The sequence below is a fragment of the Aedes albopictus genome, chromosome 2, assembly GCF_035046485.1.
Source record: "Aedes albopictus strain Foshan chromosome 2, AalbF5, whole genome shotgun sequence".
Classification (NCBI taxonomy): domain Eukaryota; kingdom Metazoa; phylum Arthropoda; class Insecta; order Diptera; family Culicidae; genus Aedes; species Aedes albopictus.
The window spans coordinates 123,958,560-123,978,303 of NC_085137.1; the positions used below are offsets into that span (position 1 = coordinate 123,958,560).

At 41.8% G+C, this 19,744-nt stretch overlaps 1 protein-coding gene across 6 annotated transcripts in view; it reads right to left on the bottom strand.

Annotated features, from left to right (window-relative positions):
• Positions 1–1,519: 1,519 nt before the first annotated feature.
• The window catches only part of LOC109417777 (uncharacterized), a 234,448-nt gene continuing 216,223 nt past the window's right edge, over positions 1,520–19,744 (bottom strand). For 4 of the 6 annotated variants that reach the window (XM_062850315.1, XM_029853197.2, XM_029853196.2 and 1 more), the window contains 4 exons: positions 16,166–16,419; positions 7,487–7,625; positions 7,201–7,355; positions 1,520–2,746 (listed from right to left, as the gene is read on the bottom strand). In XM_062850315.1, coding sequence (XP_062706299.1) covers positions 2,628–2,746; positions 7,201–7,355; positions 7,487–7,625; positions 16,166–16,419 — 667 coding nt within the window. In that variant the 3' untranslated portion in view covers positions 1,520–2,627. Of the gene's footprint in view, positions 2,747–7,200; positions 7,356–7,486; positions 7,626–16,165; positions 16,435–19,744 lie in introns of all 6 variants that reach the window. The other 2 variants (XM_062850316.1, XM_062850317.1) reach the window with 1 other exon arrangement.

Here is a 19,744-nt window from a genome sequence, read left to right on the forward strand (position 1 = left end):
AAACCTCCGTTAAATTCACCTGCGACCCCTTGAAGGCACCCTTAAACCTCCTGAAAGGCCATGAAACGCCCTGAAACGCATTGAAACACCTTGAAACGCTTTCAAAAACCTCTGAAACCCCCATGAAACCTCCGTGAAATTCACCTGAGTTTCTGAAGCCCCATAAAACCTCTCTGAAACCTCCTGAAATGCCTCTGAAAAACAAATGAAATCGATTTGAAACGCACCTGGAAGCCTGTGAAGCCTTCTGAAACCACTTAAAACGCCCCTGAAACACCCTGAAATGTCTTGAAACGATTTGGAACGCCTCTGAAACTTCCATGAAGTTCAACTGAGAGCATATGAAGCCCCCTGAAAGCCCTCTGAAACCTCGTGAAACGCCTGAAAACCCCTCTGACTCCCCCCCTCCCTTTACATTTGACAGCCTTGACCCCCTCCCCTTTGCATGGGCAAGCCACTTGCCCTTCTTAAACTTCTTTGCAACCTTGAAATTCATTAAGGTAATAAACTGAATCCATTTAGATGAAAATTCTATTCAGGCAGTTCCGACTCGTTACCTAAATGGAGGTTCGAGTTTACTACGAATGCAAAAAAAAGTAAGCACCAGTAGCATTAAAGAGTTACTATTGTTTAGGTGCTACTGAACCCTCTGATCGACACTGAAATACGCCGGTGCTGAAACATTTCACCTACACTGAAATAAATTTTGTTGTGGAATCTACCGATTCCATAGTAAAATTAATAACCGTACCTATGATTCTCAACCGACAACAATTTTCATTTAATTCCACTAGAACACTGTCAGTTTAACTAGCAGTGCTGTTGGTAATAATCTTAATTTAACAGCTGGACATCGTATTTTTAACCATACTGTGTTGTAAGATGGGTGTCCAGGAAAAAACAACAATATTTTGATGTTGAAGCTACTACGCTTTCAGTCAAATTTACTGTAATGCATTGTTACTTTAAGCATATTTCAGTGAACTTCACAGATTTTGTTGTCGGTTGAGAATCAGAGGTACGGTTATTAATTTTACTATGGAATCGGCAGTTTCCACAACAAAATTTATTTCAGTATAAGATAAGATTATTTGGAGTTTGAGTGGAGAGGAGAATAAATTCTATAAATAAATCTGCAAGGAACAACATGTTACCAGAAATTACAGATGCTCATTAGGTGAGGTTCATTGACTGCCTAATATGAAAAGCAAGCCTTAAAACTTGTATTAAGCATTCATAATGGCGGCCAAATTCAAAATAGCTGCCAACACATTTTCAACTTCAAATGAAAAGCCTTCTCTTTTCATTCATATAAATCAAAATAACCCAACAAAAGTGGTTCTACTCCTTTTATCAAATAAGCAAGGAAACAATAAAATTGGCTTGGTTTCAGCAACAAATTCCTAGAGATTTCATCAGGAATTCCTCCGGGTATTCAGCGTAAGTCTTAATGACTTTTCCTAGATAGCGACTATCATCTGATCGGCATTTCGGATCCACCACTTAAAGACAGTTCGGCCTTGTTTTCGTTTGTTTTCATCTTTATTACAAAATACATATATTCATGCTGGTAACAATCTTGGCGGGATGTTCCTTCCCTTCTACTCTAGTTTGATAGCTGTTCGAGTTTTTTGTTTTTTTTTTCGGTTGCAACTTTTTTTCGTTAGTTTCAGTCGCGTAGCGATTGCGAGCTATCTACTAATCATTTTTCCTCTCCATTAAAAGCGACTAAAGGGCAGATATACCTACGTGTGGGTGTGCGGGTGGCTCCGGAAAAGCCAACCCGGAAAGAAGGTCGTGTGAAATTAAGGTCAGATAGGTTAGAGATAGCTCTTCTATGTACATAAAGAATTCGACTGGTCGTCTCTTAAGCGGTACAGATTGGCACGTGTGCTCCTCATCTTTTGCGCTGAAAGCAAGGCCTTCACGGCTGGTGCTCTCAGGAAAACTGTATAGTAAGTGATAGGTTTTGTTTTTTTAAGTTTAGGACATTTTGTGTTGTTTCCTTTTGTTGCATTATTACGTACAGGGTTCAGACTAATTGAACAGTTTCACAGAAACATGTTATTAGTGTTGTTTCATTTATAACTCATATTCAGATTCCTCGCTTGGTGGGTGTTTTGTTCACTTTCTCTATTTGTTTGTTACTTTATTGGCTAGTACACCCAGGGTCCTCTCATCATCAGTACATATATCACATTCAGGTTTTTTTTACTCGTTTATAAAGTATGGTTTAACTTTACAGAAGCACTAGATCTTGCGCTACAGCAGGATAGAACCGAAGGCTGGAGAAGGGTTTCAGCATAAATACGTCTAGCTTGTCTTCAAAGTGCACCAGGAAATATCAATAAATACATAAATAATTTTTGCTTTTGTTCAAGATTCTCTCAAATCGTAAAACTCGCTTCAACGTTTCATAAATAGAACTAACACCGGAAAGCAAAGGATCAAGGATCAACAGCTCACGCCGGATTGAAATGTGTTCGTGCGTTTGTTGGTCAGGAGGGTGATTGAGGTGCATTTTCTTGCTCCTCACTGCTTGTGGAAGTGTGTGGGTGACTGTTGGTGCTTTCTCCTCAGGTTCTCTTCTCTGCTTGGGACGCCTCGTCTACACTGTTTTGGCTAAGCTATTGCTGTTGCTGTGACACCTGCACGATGTGTGAAATCCAGTCCACGGTATTGGCGACGCGATGGTAGATACCGGGTTGACCCCGAGTGGCACAGGAGTATCCCGCCGAGACGATACCTAAAATTGGAGTGAGATTTAGCTTGTGGTGAAAGACTAGGTTCAATAGATCAAGCAGGCTCAGTTAACTGAAATTCATCAATGTCACTGAACAATTGACAATTTCAGACACTAAAGCCATTCTGTACACCAACTTGTTCATTCTGAACATCGGATCGTCGTAATTTATATTTACTTAGACTATCCCCACATCCCCACCAGTGGCATAGTAAACGTGTAAGTAAAGTATTTAGTATTTATAAGAGGATTGCAAGCCAGTTTCATTTCTGATGCCCACCCGTTTTCGAACCCCGCGTTCACACCATCGTTGGTAAAATTCCAGCTTATCTCTCCACCGCTTGATGATTGGTAGTAGTCGTTAACAGAGCACATAGAGAGCCGAATAAATATCAACATAGTTCCATTATCGTTGTCGGTAGTACGGAATACCTTGGTCGTTAAAAATGAATTCATCAGGACTTGCTCTTCCTCTTGATGTAACGCCTCAACTAGGACAAAGCTTGCTTTTAAGCTTGGTGTTCTTGATCACTTCCACAGATATTCACTGAGAGCGTCCTCTGTAAATGATCATTCTGCATGTGTATATCGTGTGGCAAGCACTAAAAACAGGAATCCCAGAATGAGTCTCGGGATGCGCTCCTGGAGAAATCTACGATGAAGTTCTTGGAGAAATCTCTGAAGGAATATTAGAAGAAATCACTGAAGGAGTTCCTATAGAAATCTCCAGCAGAAATCCATCTCAAAGAAGTCGCTGGAGGAATCTCTGCAAAACTCCTGACATAATATCTGCTGAAGGATTTCCTGGAAGAATCTCTGAAGCAGATTATGAAGAAATCCATAATGGAATTCCAGGAAAAAACCCCTCAAAGACTTTTAGGATAAATCACTGAACAATTCCCTGGGGAAATCTTTGAAAGAATTGCGGGGAAAATTCCTAGACCTGACATTCCTGAAAGAGTTTATGAAGAAATTCTTGATGGAGTTCCTGGAGAAACCTCTCCAGCAATTCCAATTCTCTTCTCTCCTCTAGGATTTCTTGGAAAATCCCTGCAACAATTTCTGGATAATTTCCAGAAGAAATTCTTAATGGAATCCCTGAAGAAGCTCCTTGCGGAATTCAAAAAGAAGTTCCTAGAGGAATCCCGAGGAATTCTTGTACTAATTTCTCCCTGCTCTGAAGGATTTTCTGGAGAAATGTATAAAGAAATATACAAAGGAACTCTTCACGGAATGCCGGGAAAATTTCACAAAGAGTTCTAGAAGAAATTCTTAAAGGAGTTTCTAAATAGTTCCTAGAGAAATTCCTGTAAGAGACTCTGGAGAGATCTCTAAAAGGAGTTCCAAGAGTAGTCTCTCAAGGAATTCCAGAAGAAATCGATCAAAGAAATCTAGGATGAATCCTTGAAGGAATTCCTGGATGAATCCTAGTAGGAGTTCCTTTAGGAATCCCTGAAGAAATGTCTGGAGAAATCCCCCAAAAAACTTAAAAGGAAATCCCTCAAAGATTGCCTGGAAAATCTCTTAAAGAATTCCTAGAAAAGAATTGTTGACAAATCCTTGAAGGAACTTCTGGAGGAATCTCTGAAGAAATTCGTTGAGGATTGTTAAGAAACCCATGGAGGAATCTCTGATGGAACTACTAGAGATATTCTTGAACAAACTTCAAAAAAAAAAAAAACTTCAGATTCCTGAGGAAATACCGGGAAATCCCGGCAGTAATTTCAGAATTCTGGAAAGAATCCATGGAATAAACCCAGGAGAAATTCAGGAGAAATCTCGGGGGGAATCCTTGCAGATTCATGAAAGACATCACCGAGGAAATTTCAGAAGGGAATCCCTGATAGAATCCACGGAGGACTCAATCAAGATATCTATGTTAAAATCCCGGGAGTATTCCTTTGGGAAATCACGCAAGGAATATCGGAAGGAATTCTTAAAGGAACCTAGAAAATAAGTCCCGATGAAATCCATAATGAAAACTTGATTCTTGGAGTTCTTGGAGAAATTCTGAGAGGAATTTTTGGAAGAATCCATGGGATAATCACAGATGGACATCCAAAAAGAACCTCCATGATAGATTTTCAGGAGGAATTCCTGAAAAAAAGTCCTTAAAGGAATCTTGAGAGATATTTCTATGCAAATCCAGGAGGTAAAGTATCGGGAGACATTTTGAGAGGATTTCCAGGAGAAATATTTGAAGAAAATTTGAGAGAAACTCCTTGAAAAATCCCTTGAGAAATCCCTGGAGAAATCCAGAAGTAATCCCTGGTCGAATATCTTGTAAAATCCCGGAAGGAATCCCTGCCGAAAGGAATTTTCGGAAGAACTCAGAGAAAATTCACAAAAGAATTCTTATAGAGAAGTTCTGAGAGGTTTTTTTAGAAGAATTCATGGAATCGTAGATGAAATCCTACATAAAACGTATTGAAGAAAGCCGTGAAAGATTTCCAGGAGAAACCCCTGACATAATCTTTCAAGAAATCTAGGAAACATGTTCGGGAGGTATAACGTAAGGAATTTTTATATAAATCCTGGGAAGAGTCTTGAAAGGAATTTCAGAAGAAATCCATGGAGGTATTCTTTATAGAAATCTCTGGGAGAATTTCTCAAAAAAAAATCCGGCGAAAATCCCTGTAATGACCCCAGATAGAATCCCAAATACGTAATCCATAAAGATTTGCTGATGAAAACCCTGAAAAAACCTTCAAGAAATCTCTGGGAAAATCCCAAAAGGAGTCTCACGAGCAAACTCTGGAGGAGTTCCTGATGGAATTCTGTGAGGAATCCCTGGAAAATTTTGGAGGAATTTAATGGAGAAATCTAAGAGAAGTATTTGGAGGTTTCTCGGGAGGTAAATTTAAAGGAATCCTGGATTTTATGTAAGACTTCATAAGGAGTCTCTTTAAGAATACTGGGAGAATTTCCTAAATGAATCCCTGAATAAGTTCCGTTGGAGAAATCTCTTGAAGATGGAGAATTTCGGAAATAAATTCCTGAAGTGAAGAATTCCGGGAAAGTTCCCTGAAGACCCATCTGGGATTGGATGAAATTCTAAAAGGATTCGCAAAAAGAATCTCAGAAGCAGAAAAAAATCCCTAATTACTTCCCAAGAACACCCAGAAATCCTTCATGGAAGTCAGAAAGATTCACGAAAGCAATACCTGTAGGAATGCTGAGAAGAATCTCCGGAGGAATGTTAGAAGAAGTCCATGAAGGAAACCTGGGAGGAATCCTGTGAAAAATCCCGAGATTAATTACTAAAGAAACGCAAGGAAGGAACCTTGAGAGCACCTCTAAATTAGTTGTGGGAAATTGTCACGAGAGGAATTCCAGGGGAATCAATTGGAATCTCAGGAAATAAAGCTGATACAATTTTTATTATGACTATTTGCTCTAAACCCCCCCCCCCCACCCCTTCAAAAATTTTTGTCATGTTTTTATGTGGATGGAGAAAGTAGTGATGATTGCAATCGCTCGTTGCCAACATACTGCGGAATTCACTGTATCTGCACTAGTTCATACGGAAGTCGGGGTTTTGTTGGAAGATGTTTATTTTTTGCATAGGGGTTCACACATTGGTACGTAGGTGCCAGTCGTATATTGATAGATTGTATGACGATTACTGTAAAGCGGCACAATTCGCCTAGTTGCATTACGTGAAGGCATTACAAGATAGATTTACACTGTACTGTAAAAGTTGGAAGGAAGGGAAACGACTTTCATTTTTCAGTCCATTTCTAGTTCTAACGATAACTATGAACATACGTTTATACATGAGATGAGTAGGTAAAGAAAAAAGTATAGAGAAAGTAGGGTCTGGGACATCATTTGTTTGTTCATGGCTAGATACTGTAGCTATCTCACCGTGTCCTAAAAGTCCATGCAATTGGTTAAAAATTGGCTGAATTATAGCAACAAGTGCCAAAATAGGTCCCCCTGCCCAAATGTTCCCAGACCCTAGACAGAAAGAGACAAAGTAGGAGACCATGGAACCCAGGACCTTCTGCATATGAATCTGAAACGGTAGCCACTAGATCACCAAGTTCGTCTTCGATCAGCTAAAAAATTCGTGCGACATAAAGTATAATGGCCAAGTTTAGTTTACGTTGTTTTCAAATCTTCATAAGAACTTCTAGGGGGCCTTTGAGAAACAATTTGAAATTGGTCACAATTACGGTGATAACTTTAAACTAAACTTTGTATTTGAGTTTGAAAGAAGCTCTTTGCGTATTTTTGTGAACCTAATTACTTTATTTTCAGCAGCTTAATGTAACCTTTTGTGAACTCAAGAAATAATTAGAAATAAAAAAAAATTTCAACGGTTTTAGAAGAGGTCAAGTCTTCTCATTTCTTCCTCCTCTCCTTTTTTTATTTCGGTTGTATATCTACTTATTTGTTAATTTATTTATTTTAGGAAAAGGAACGCTGAGTTCATCTCCCACACACACACTCACCTATCAGATACCACCGTCCGCTCTTCTCGTGCATCAGCGGCCCGCCGGAGTCGCCCTGGCAGGAGTCCTTGCCGCCGCCCCGATAGCCGGCGCACAGCATCTCCGGATAGATCACCACGTTGATCCCATTCGACCGGTGCCACCTTTCGCAAACTCTGCATTTCATACACGTAACAAAAAGAAAGTTAAATGATCCCCCGTGATCCCAAACCCCGTTGGCGTTGGTTGCGTTGCAACGCACTGTTCTAGAGATGCTAGCTAGATCGCAACAACAGTTAGGACTCACCTGTTGTCCAGCACAGGAACGTCAACCGCCTGCAGCGTCTTTGGTCTCAGTCGCGAACCGGGATTCAGTGCACCCCAGCCGGCCGCCCAGCCGAACTTGCCTAGAAAATCTTCGTTCTTCTCCGGTAGACAGATGGGTGCTGCACAACGGGACGACGCGGTGGGTTTTTTGAGGTGGGGAGTGGTTGGTTTTTGTTGTTGTCGGTTTTTTTTTTCGTGGGTAGTTTTGCGGAAAGAAGGGGGAAAACAGTAGTCCCGGAAAGGAATCAAAACACACCGAGGTTCACACCGAGAAGAGGAAGGTTTTTAAGAAATATTCACAACAGTATGGGTGGTTTATGCAATGGGCAGTAAATGGTGGATGAGTGAGTTTAATGATTGGTTTTATGAATGCATGAAGATGAAAAGTGCAAAATGTGGATAAATATAATATGAGCAATGCGGACGAATGATAAAATTTAACGTATAAACAGATCGAAGATATTGAAGGTAACCCTTGTGTACAATTATTCGCATGAAGATTTTCCAATTTGATTGAAAAGAAAGCAGTCGATTTGGTCCCAGCTTCCCCCTTAATAATGAACCAGTACTTGTAAGGACGACGATTGACGAGTTTTGCTCTAAATCATTCAAATGTTTACATGGCTTTCGTCTCGAATGCAATCAAAGTTGTGGGTACAGTAAATTGGGGAACAGTTACGGTTTATCGAATCCATTTCTTAACCTAAGAAACAGCTCAAAGTTTTACTTGATAACTAGCGCAATCTACTTAGCTAGTGGCGATTTGAGAGAATGCTCTGAATTCATTGATCTGTACTGTGTCATGCCTCGAGCATGTGTGCTTGTCAAAAACGCAATCGATGAGATAGGGGATAGAATGTAGTTGATATGGGTCATCGATAAAAATAGAGATGGATTCTCTGCGAGGCGAAGGAGGTGGCTGCGTAGCAGCTTGACTCCATCATTGACTTTGCGTTCTCGAGGACTAACATCAGTTAGGACCTCAAGCAAGCCCTGTTGAAACTTCGCTAGTCAACGATGGCAGCCAAGCAAGTGCATGAGAACCTCATGGCAACGGCGGAAGCAGCAGAACCCGTAAAGTCGAAGGTTCCGAAGTCTACTCAGATAGCGGCCGTCGCAGGTAGCCCCAAAATTGTAGCGGATGCGATTGCTTATTACAAGCAATCACAGAAGCGTGTGAGGCAGTCGTCAAACGAGGAGCTACCCGATGACGACTGCAAGATTGGGCGTCTGTTAACGTCGAAAGTCGGCAGCAAAGCTGGCAAGTCGGCCCCCAGCCTGGCGTCCCGGAAAGATGAGAAGGGTGGGCCTGAAAAGGTCGGTTCTGATTGAAGGGAACAGGGGGTTGCAACCATTGATAGTTTTTCAGCAACCACAAGTTAGGGCAGATCAGGTGAAGGACGCCTCCTGGACCATAGTTTTGAAGACGATGAGGAGCGACACACGCTAAGCTCGTGGATTTGGGAGCCGACGTACGCAGTATTAACCGTACTCGTACAGGTGAAATGATCCTCGAGCTCAAGAGCGACAAGGAGCACAAGGGCGTTGCCTATAAAAGTCTGACGGAAGAAGTCCTAGGCCAGAGAGGGCTCTTACAACGGAGGCGACTCTGAAAAACCTAGACGACTGATGTGGAAGAACTCTTCACAGCAGTGCGGCAACAGTGTAAGGTGTAAGTGGCCACCGCAGCCGTTAGGCTATGCAAGGACCCGGCAGGGATATAGGTAGCCGTAGTACAGCTGTCTGTGTAGGACACTAACAATCTGTTAACCCTTTGGAGCCGGAGGGGTCATGACCCCAAATATAGAAACGGCTGTTTAAAATTACACATTTAATAAAACAGAACACTGTCTTCGGTAAAATATTTGTATATGAGACTTAATTGACAACCTGGAACATCCTGAACACCATGAAGTTTGGAGAAACGAAATAATTGGCATACCAGCTGTTTTAAAAGATACATTTTTATATGAGTTACGTTGATTTTTGTTTGTTCATTTGACCATCGTCAAGAATATCAAAAGGTGTTTTATATTCTGGGATATTCTAGGTGCTCCTAACTGTCCCATAGTGAAGTTCTTTAAGTATACAACAATAATTGTATGTGTTAACGCCATAAATAGTAGCGTTGTATAATCTACTGGGATCCCTGAAGCTCTTGAAATCACTAATGTCTGTATTAACGAGATTTTTAACCCTAGGCTAGTTCATCTCGGGACCCACGCTTTACTTCCCTTCCGAAGGAAGAACCCACATTTTGTGAGTATGTCGGGAGTGGGATTCGATCCCAGGTCCTCGGCGTGATAGTCACGTGCATTAACCATCACACCAGGTCCGCTCCCTGAAATCACTAATGTATTTTTTAGACACTAGGGTGCGGGCACCGGTTTTGGCCAGTCTAAGGGAAATCATTTTTATAAAAATAACAAATAATCCAATAAAAACAACCAATGTGTTGAATGAAAGGTTTTGTGTTATATTTTATTAGAAAAATGCAGAAATCAAGCTAATACTTGATGTTTGTATTAAAAGTGGCACTGGCCAAAATAGAAGCCTTGCCGCAGTTTTGGCCATATTCTCAGCTTTGGTTTCTATTTTGCCCAATCACATGTATTTCTTATGGCAGTGGCCAAATTAGTAGCACCCAGGCCAAATAAAATATATAGGAGCTGATTTTTTAGGGAAAATTATTTTTTTCTTCCAGTTTTTAATCAAAATGTATGGTTCTAACAACTGCAATCATATTATTGTATTAGAATCAACGAGTAAAACATAAATTTATGCCAATTTAGATCGTTACAGGCTGAATACCGCACTATGGCCAAAGCTCCGGACTGGCCAAAACTGAAGCTTCTACCCTATATAGGGATATTCCAGGTCAGCCAAACTACCTTGGAGTTCAGAACTTCAGATCTACACTCGTAACATCAACCATATCTGTTATACTGAGAAACGTTGTATAATCAACCATGGTTAACTGTGGAGCGGATCTGGTGTGATGGTTAATACACGTGACTTTCACGCCGAGGACCTGGGATCGAATCCCACTCCCGACAAACTCACAAAATGTGAGTTCTTCCTTCGGAAGGGAAGTAAAGCGTGGGTCCCGAGATGAACTAGCCTAGGGCTAAAAATCTCGCTAATACAGATAAAAAACCATGGTTACTGGGCTCAATCAGAAGTCTAATAGATATTATTATAAACCTTTGGGACATTCATGGTCGTCCAAACTGTTCTATAATGAAGTCTTTCAAATCTACAATAATAATTTCATGTATTTTTGCCGTAAATAATAGCATTGCATAATCTACTGGAATCCGTGAAGCTCTTGAAATCTCAAATGTCATTTAGAGACACTATAAGGATATTCCAGGTCAACCAAACTACCTTGGAGTTCAAAACTTCGGGTCTACAGACGTAATAGGAGCCATATTTCCTATACTGAGTAATGTTGCACAATCAAACGCGGTTAATGGACCAAATTGAACTCTACTAGTTATTATTTCAAACCTTTTAAACATTCAGGGTCATCCAATCTGTCCTTCAATGAAGTCCTTCAAATCTACAATAATAATTGTATGTGTTTTTGCCGTTTTTATTCTCCCAGCTGTTGGAGAAACTAAGCCACTGCTAAACTTTTGTGGCACATCGTTTTCGCAATAATAACAGCATTGTATACGGAATCCGTGAAGTTCTTTAACCTTTCAGGATGCGCGCCATCAAGCAGCTGAAACTGCACCGCGCTCCCGCTGTATACGACAAGCGAAGTTTTTTGGTAGTGTTTTACTTTTTACAACGGCGCGCGCGCTGAAGGGTTAAATTCGAAATGTCTTTTGCAGACACTATATGGATATTCCAGGTCAGCAAAACTACCCTGAAATTCACAACTTCAGCGATATCTTATGCGAAGCACGGTATGCACTATTGCGACGTAATATAGCATCTTATGCGACTTAAAAATATTCAAAATAAAAAAATCTAAAAAGTATCGAACTAATAACCTTTGGATTATCGAGCCGTACTTCACACTTAACACCAAACACTACTTATGAAACACACTGATTGATTGTCATGACATTCTAACTCACCTCAGTGCTTGTTGGAATGAACATGGTTTCCGTGCGCTGTACGTGTTCGGCAGGCTATCTGGAGATCAAAATGATATAGCATGATTTCTCGCACAGTAACCACTACTCTTGTCTTGCTAGCACCACCTATTGTTAATCATCAGGTCAACAAAACAAAAATGATGCCTTTGTAACTTGTATTGTAACCATAATCATGGCTTTTCACTTTCTTGTAGCTTTTTGGCACTCCAACAGCACTTTTTTCATTTTTATCACATATCACATCGCAATATGCCAACTAAAACGATTCTAGCTTATGCGAGTTTGTATGTATATTTGAACGAGTTTATTTTCACTTTTATGCGATTTAGTTTGTACACCAATGCGGGTTAAACTGACATAATTAGAAAAGTACCAAGCGAAGTCGTATAATCATCGCAGTACGCAATTATGCGAACTCAATTGACACTTTGCGAGTTCACTCGAACACTTTTGCGAATAAGCAAAGTTCGTCGCAAGAAAACATCGGGATATCGTCTACTACGATGTAGTCATACAATATGAAAGTTAAGTGAATGATTTTACCACGGTAATTAAAAAAAACCCAGATGCTAGATTTCAAATATTATAATAGTTTGGTTGACTCCAGCTGATCTGATGGTGTCCATTGAACATTCAGAAGACTTACTGGACATGATAGACTACAAATCGTAGCTCTGTATAATGGAAGAAGCTACCTTTACACCCGTAGACTTTAGGATCCAAACTCAAGAACAGTTTGGATGACCAAGGATATCCCAACAGATATGATACTGTCAAATGAACTAATTTAAGAAGACTTCCTGGACATGATACATTACAAATCGTAGCTTTATATAATGGAAGATGTTACCGCCACACCCATGGAGTTTAGGATCTAAGCTCAAGAGCAGTTTGGATGACCTAGGACATAAAGAAAAATATGTTGCATCATATTCTACGCTTTTTATGATGTCGAGCATTAAAACCGAAGAAATACGTAAAAAAACTCTATAATAACGTTTGAAAAATAAACCGGCTTCAAAGGGTTTAAACTGGGTAGCTTAAGGTGGGCAGAGTACACCAATTGACCCTACACGGAGGTCACCAGAGGCTTGCTTCAGGTGTCTAGAGCCAAGACACAAATCATGGGATTTTAAAGGCCCTGACAGGAGCAAGCTGTGAGGGTGATGTGGAGGTAGAGGCCATCAGGCACAAGGCTGCACGAGTCCACCCACGTGTTTGATTTGTTTAGGGAAATCCGTGAACAACAGGCACCCAACGGGTGATTCAAGGTGTCCAGCCTTCAAACAAGGCGTAACACTAAACCACTATGACGCAGCTCAGCAACTGCTTTGTCAGGCGGTTTCTGAGTGGGGGACGGATATCGCCATCATAGCGGACCCAAACCGAGTACCCGCCGGTAATGGCAATTGGGTCTCGGAAGAGTCCAGAAAAATGGCGGCTATATGGACGAGGGTAAATACCCTGTCCAGGAGTTGGTGTCTACTACCTATGAGGGCTCCAAGGTCGCCAAATTAAACGGGATCTGCTTCTGTAGTTGTTATACGCCTCCACAGTGGTCTATCGAACATTTCACACAGATGCTGAACTGTATAACGACCGTGCTGATAGGGCGAAGGCTGGTGGTAATGGCGAGTGACTACAATGTCTGGGCCGTAAAATGGGGAAGTCGTCTCATGAACCAGCGGGGTCAGATTCTGCTAGAGGCACTGGCCATGCTTGATGTCAAGCTGGCTAAAGTCGGTACCAAGAGTACCAGTCGGAGTGGTTCGGAGTCGATTTTTGACGTTACCTTGTGTAGTTCTGGCCTAACAATTAGTTCGAACTAGAGGGTAAACGATGGCCACACTCACTATGACTACCACTGGTGGTTCACTAGTGTCACTTACAATAACATCGGGTAGAGGAAGTGCTGGCTATGCCAAGGCCAAGCTCTCGGTGATGGAAGACATCATACATCAACGACGTAGTATTTAGGGAGATGCTCCGCCCGTGAGTGAAACCTACTAGGACAAGGCGAGGACAAGCTGGTAGCGATGCTTTCGCATGCGTACGATATGACCAAGGCTAGACAAGTCCACCCTACTGGCTTACTAGAGGACTCAAGCGATTGCCTACGGGTGGACGATGCAGTGACATAAGGAGTGCAGCGACTTTGAGGGGCTCTATCGGACTGTCAATGCGGATCCGTGGGGTGATGGCCACCATGACGCCAAGACAAGAAGTGTAATGTCTTCTACAGATCATTCCCTAGAGATGTTGGAGGAGGCCATCGATGGACTTTTTTCTTGGCCTTGGCCTCCTTTCGTAGGACAGCTGGGGTCTGACGATGAGTAACTTGCGGGGAAGGCAAAAACCTTTGGCGTAGGTAAAGCCCCAGGTCTGGACGGAGTTACGAACCTGGCCTCAATTGCAGAGGCTCCTGAGATTTGCAGGTCTGCTATGCAGAAATATTTGGACAGCGGCAGAGCCTGGTTCTATTGCTAAAGGCGGGAAACTACCGGAGATCAGTTGGCAGATAGACCAAAAATGCTTACCGCGGGAAGGTGCTCGAGAAGATCATCCTCGACATTACGCTGGAGGCCTTCGGTGAATCGATCATAGAAGTGAAATTGACTGCTGCCCACTCGATCGCAGTTGTGGAGAAGTGGATGAGGTTCAGAAAAGTGGAATTGGCTCACCACTAAACTGAGGTGGTTGTGAACAACCGAAAGTCGGAGCAGCAAGCGTTGATCAGTGTAGACGATTGCACTATCACTTTAAAGTGCTTCGTCAAACATTTGGAGGTGATGATCGACGATAAGCTTACCTTCGGTAACCACGTTGATTACGACTGTAAAAGAGCCTCCACAGCAATAGTGGCACTGTCCCGGATGATGTTCAATAGCTCTGAGGTGTATGTCAGTAAGCGCAAGCTTCTGGCTAGTATCGCTACGCCATACTAAGGTATGGCCTGGTTTGGGCCACGGCGATTAGTACAGAAAGCTACCGTGGTAAGCTGGGGTCAGGACAAAGAGTGCTTCGAAGCAAGGTGGGCACACAGGCTGATTTCGAGGGTAGATCGTTGGGTTAACAGGCGCCATGAGGAAGTAACATTCCACCTGATCATGCTTGCTTCCGACAATGTCTGCACCGTTTCGGTCATGCGGGTTCTCCCGAGTGTCCGGTATGTGTTGGTTTAGAGGAAACGGCGGAACATGTTTTGTTCTGGTGTCCTCGTTTTCGCACAATACGTGACCGCTTGCTTGCCACATGCGGGGAGCACACGACTCTGGACAACCTAGTCCAGAGGATGTGTAGAGATGAGGCTATACCGTTTCAACGGCTATCACCCACATCGTCTTGGAGCTACATAGGAGGTGGCACGTGGACTCGTAGAATGGACGCTATACAAGATGTGGTCGAAGGTTTCGAAGTCGGCTACATAGGTCATACCGGTGCCCTTCGATCCAAATCGACCATTAAGCGATTTAGTGCCGTCGGGGAGAACACCCTGGTGGTGTTGCTGTCGTTGCATCGGTGTACTGGATTGGATCCGAGCCCGCGGTTGGAAAGGGATCCTCGGAAAGGTCCGGGGCAGGTGTAGACCCTATGTAAGCTGATAGAGCCTTACTTACGGGAAGGTCGAATAGTTAAGCACGCGATATCAGTTCTTGACACTTACTGTGCAGTTAGAAGCGGGCATGTCGACCCTACCTACCTTCCGAGGACAAAGGGAATGGTAAGAACCACTCGGGAAACTGGCTGAGCAACAGCATGCTACCATGGTGGACTCCTCAAAAGCGAGTCATCGATGTTCATTGCTGCAAGTTACGCAGCTAACCTTGAAGGTGCGATATGCACTAGCCCCGCTGTGAACCAATGCCTTCTTGGTGGTTCCGGAGGGATGTATGGTCTGGCGGCAGTAAGAATGTGTTCAATGGATCGGGGTGTAGTCTTGTTCTCTACTTTGCCTATAGGAGACGGTCCCCAACACCACAGTTGCTAGATCTGGGTCGTTCGGGTGTCTGTTGGGCAGATTATCCGGCCAATATTACTTTGAGAAAAACAAAAACCAAGAGCATGATTCTGAGTCACTTTTCTTTTGAGATTAAATATAATGTTCAGCCTAGAAAAAAAGCAGTTATTTAAATGCAGGATCATCATATCTACAAAGTCATATTGCATTATGGAATCATTGTAAGCACGATAGACATCTTGGTTCAAAACTCGTCAAAAATCTTCCTTTCCAATATTTATGCCTGCATTTCTACAGTAAATATATTAGAGTGTGATGTGGACTGATTCAGAGCACTTATGACAAATTAGAAACTTGATCATGATTCATGATTAATGATTAAGATATTCATTTTGACTGGTTGATGGACAAACTACCAATAACTAGTGATTATTTTAATTTTGAATAGTGTTATTATGAATAAAGGTGTTTTTCGTTCATCTTAAGAATTAATCACTAAACACGACAAAATTTATGATCACTCATAAACGCTACGAATTTCCTAGAAAGGGGAAGCTAGTACCGGTCCCGCCCCCACCCACGGGTGTCTTACCGATGTGTGGCATAAAGTGCACGGTACGTTCCAGCGTGAGCACCGCCACGTCGAAGCGATCTGCCTGCGGGGTGAACTTGAAGTACGGATGGACGTTGATCGAGCGCACCCCAAAGGTGTAGGCCGGCAGCGGTTCGACGGCCGAGTTGATCACGTAGTCCCCGAGGGTCACGTGGACCTGCCGAGGTGTCGCCCGGGCAACGCAGTGTCCAGCGGTGACCACGTGGCGCCGCGATATCAGCGAACCCCCGCATCTGGAAAGCATAGATCTGTGTTTTATAGCGGGAAACAAAGGGTGAAACGGGATAGGCGCGAGATTTCGATTTCACCGTCGATGGGATCGAAATGTGAGAAAGGGCAGGTGTTGATACAGATTAGGCCCCCCCCGCACACAGTTGGAAGTGAAGTCCGCGTTCCCAAGTCATTCAATCGTGGATCAGTGGAGGGTCATGGTACACATGGTCAAGGGACATCGTCAGCGTTTGTCAGAGGGTGATTGACAGAGCAGGAAGAAGAGGGAAATGAAAAAAAGACAAAGAGTGTGAGACGATCAAACCACCCAAGTTGGTGAACGGAAGTCCGACAGAAAAAAAAGACCAGGTGTCCAGCGCGCAAAGTGTAAATCCCGATGCAAATTGAAGCGTGTCACACGGTAAGTGGTGGTGAGTGAAGGGTTATCATCCGAACGGGAGAAGGAGGAGAAAAAGAAGAAGAAAAAAACTTGTTAGTGGATTAGTCTACGACGGGTTACGGATTAATTATAAGTAATTGGCCACCGGAGGGCTGAGTGGACCTGATGTGGTCCCAGCTGACAAAACAACACAACTTATAGCTAATCTACGGAAATTACGAGGGAAGGGAAACGAGATGAAAACTGGTAGGATGATATGTGATGAATGACGCAAGGTGGGAAGGGACTTGCTTCCCTTCGACGATTATGTTAATTTGGCTTCCTCACTCGGATGTAGGGACTAGGTGAGTACCAGATGGTGCTCTTACTATATCGCTACTGGGCACAGCACTCAATTTCACTTAGCTTCCTACTCTTAATTGATGCACACGATACATGGTTAATGATGATTGATTAGTGAGGTTTCTTCTTGGGCGATATGCGGGTAGAGTGAGTGATCAATGTCATTATGAGCTTAGTGTAGTTTGTTACATATAATGAGCTACTACAGTCAGACTGATCAATTTCCTCTGAAACGTGTTGTGTGTTTCTCTGTAGGTATAAATGTATCTATCTTCAACTCACGAAAATTGAAACTCTCTCAATTTAAACGCTTGCTAGAGATTGCTCTTTATTAAAAACTTTGTTTCTAAGAGGCTTTGTTCTTGAGTTATTTTTTTTTTCAAAGAAAAGGCTTATATGGCTCATTTGGACATTGTTCACAAAATTGGCCATACAAATATTATATATTAAGTTTCTCACGAGTTCGGTCATTGTTTTTTCCTATTTTTCTTTCCATTTTTTATCAACCCTGGATATTTTTTTGGAAAACTTTTTCCAGTTCATTTTTTTTCGATTCCTGAGAAAATTTGCTTTTATTTTCTTAAAAAAACTTTGTTTCTACGATACTTTGTTCTTGATGTATGATTTTTCCAAGTAAGTAGTGTCAGGGCAAAACAAAAAAAAATCCACATGAGTTTTCCGGGCCCTGATTTTTTCTCAATTTTTTTTTTTGTTCATATATCCATGAACCCTGCCTGTGGAAAAAGTTTCATGGAAATCTGAGACCCTTCGGCCCAAACCCGTACCGTAATAAATTCAGATTCTCTAGGTAATTTTCTAGAGAAACTCCCAGAGAAATTTGTGGAAGAATTTCCAGTGGAATGTCTGAATAAATTCCCGGAAGAATTTCTGGCTTAATTCTCAGGGAAATTTTCAGAGAAATTGGTAGAGGTATTTTAAGATTAAAGCCAGGAGGAATTTCTTGAGAAATTCGCGAAAGAACTTCTGGAGGAGTTCCCAGGAGAATTCCTAGGTTAATTTCAAAATGAATTCCTAGAAGAACCGTCAGGGTACTTTTAGAAGGTATTTCCAGAGGAATTTCGAGAAGACTTCCCGAACGAATTTCTGAAAGAATTACCTGAGGATGTTTGGGACGAATACCCGAAAGAATGTTTGGAGGGATTTATGTAGAAATTTCTGGAGGGATTCCCGTAGGAATTTCTGCAAAATTCCCAGACAAACTCCTGCAGCAATTTCTGGAAGAATTTCTAGAGGAATCCCCGAATAAAGTTCTAGAGCAATACCTTGAGTAATTTTTAGAGGAATTTACGGAAAATTTCTGGAGAAATTCCCGTGAATATTTCAGGAATTTCTAAAGGAATGTCCAGAGCGACATCTGGAGGAAATTCCGGAGAAATTTTTGTGGGAGTTCCGAGATTAATTTTCGATTTAATTTTCCGGAAAAACTTCCTGAAAATTTTCTGGAGGAATTTCCGAAGGAGTTTCTGAAGGAATTCATGGAGGATTTTCTGAAGGACTTTCCGGAGCAATTCCCAGAGGAACTTCTTGAGAAATTCCCTGATAAATTACTGGAGGAGATTGTTAAGGAGTTTCTTGAGGAATTAGTGGAGGTATGGATTACGAGGGTTCGACTGAATGAGATAGTTATGCTACGGAAACGGCTAAGCAGTCTCGAGGAAATCAAACGATACTATTTGATTTGACCCAACGTTTCGACCACTTTTTTGGTCTTCTTCAGGGGTTCTGGAAGGTTTATTGTATAGTTTTTTGTACTTTGAAATTAATTAATCTAACTTACAATCGCTATTATTGTTTTTCGTCAAATTTTCTGCATAGAACTGTCGGGGTCTGGTTAACTATTTTGTACAGTGACGAGAAATTAAAGATTAGCTACGAATCATTACTTCACCACCTCGATGTACAAAATAGTTAACCAGAGCCCGACAGTTCTATGCAGAAAATTTGTAAGTTAGATTAATTAATTTTAAAGTACAAAAAACTATACAATAAACCTTCCAGAACCCCTGAAGAAGACCAAAAAAGTGGTCGAAACGTTGGGTCAAATCAAATAGTATCGTTTGATTTCCTCGAGACTGCTTAGCCGTTTCCGTAGCATAATTAATGGAGGTATTTTCAGAGGAGATTCTGGGGTGGAATTTTACTGACGAGTTTCTGAAGGAATTCCCGGAGCAATTTCAAAGGAGCTCCCAGAAGTACTTCTGGAAGAATTTCTTGTGAAATTTCCGGAGGATTTCCGGAGGAATTTTTTAAAGAATTCTTCCGGAAATTTCCGGGAGGAGCTCACGGCAGAGTTTCTTGAAGATTTTCCTAAAGAGCTTTTGAAGGAATTCCCGAAGTAATTCCTTAATGAATTTCCAAAAGAATTTCTGGATGAATTCTCATAGGAATTTCTAGATAAATTTCCAGAGGAAATCGTAGAGCTTTTTTTTTTCGATGGATGGATTTCTTTAAGAATTTCGAGAGTAATTTTCGGAAGAATTCCCTGAGGAAATTGTTAAGGAATTTTTGGAAAAATTCCCTTAGGATTTTTTTTGAGGAACTTCCAGAGAAATTTTTGGAGGAATTCCCGAAGACATTTCTGAAGT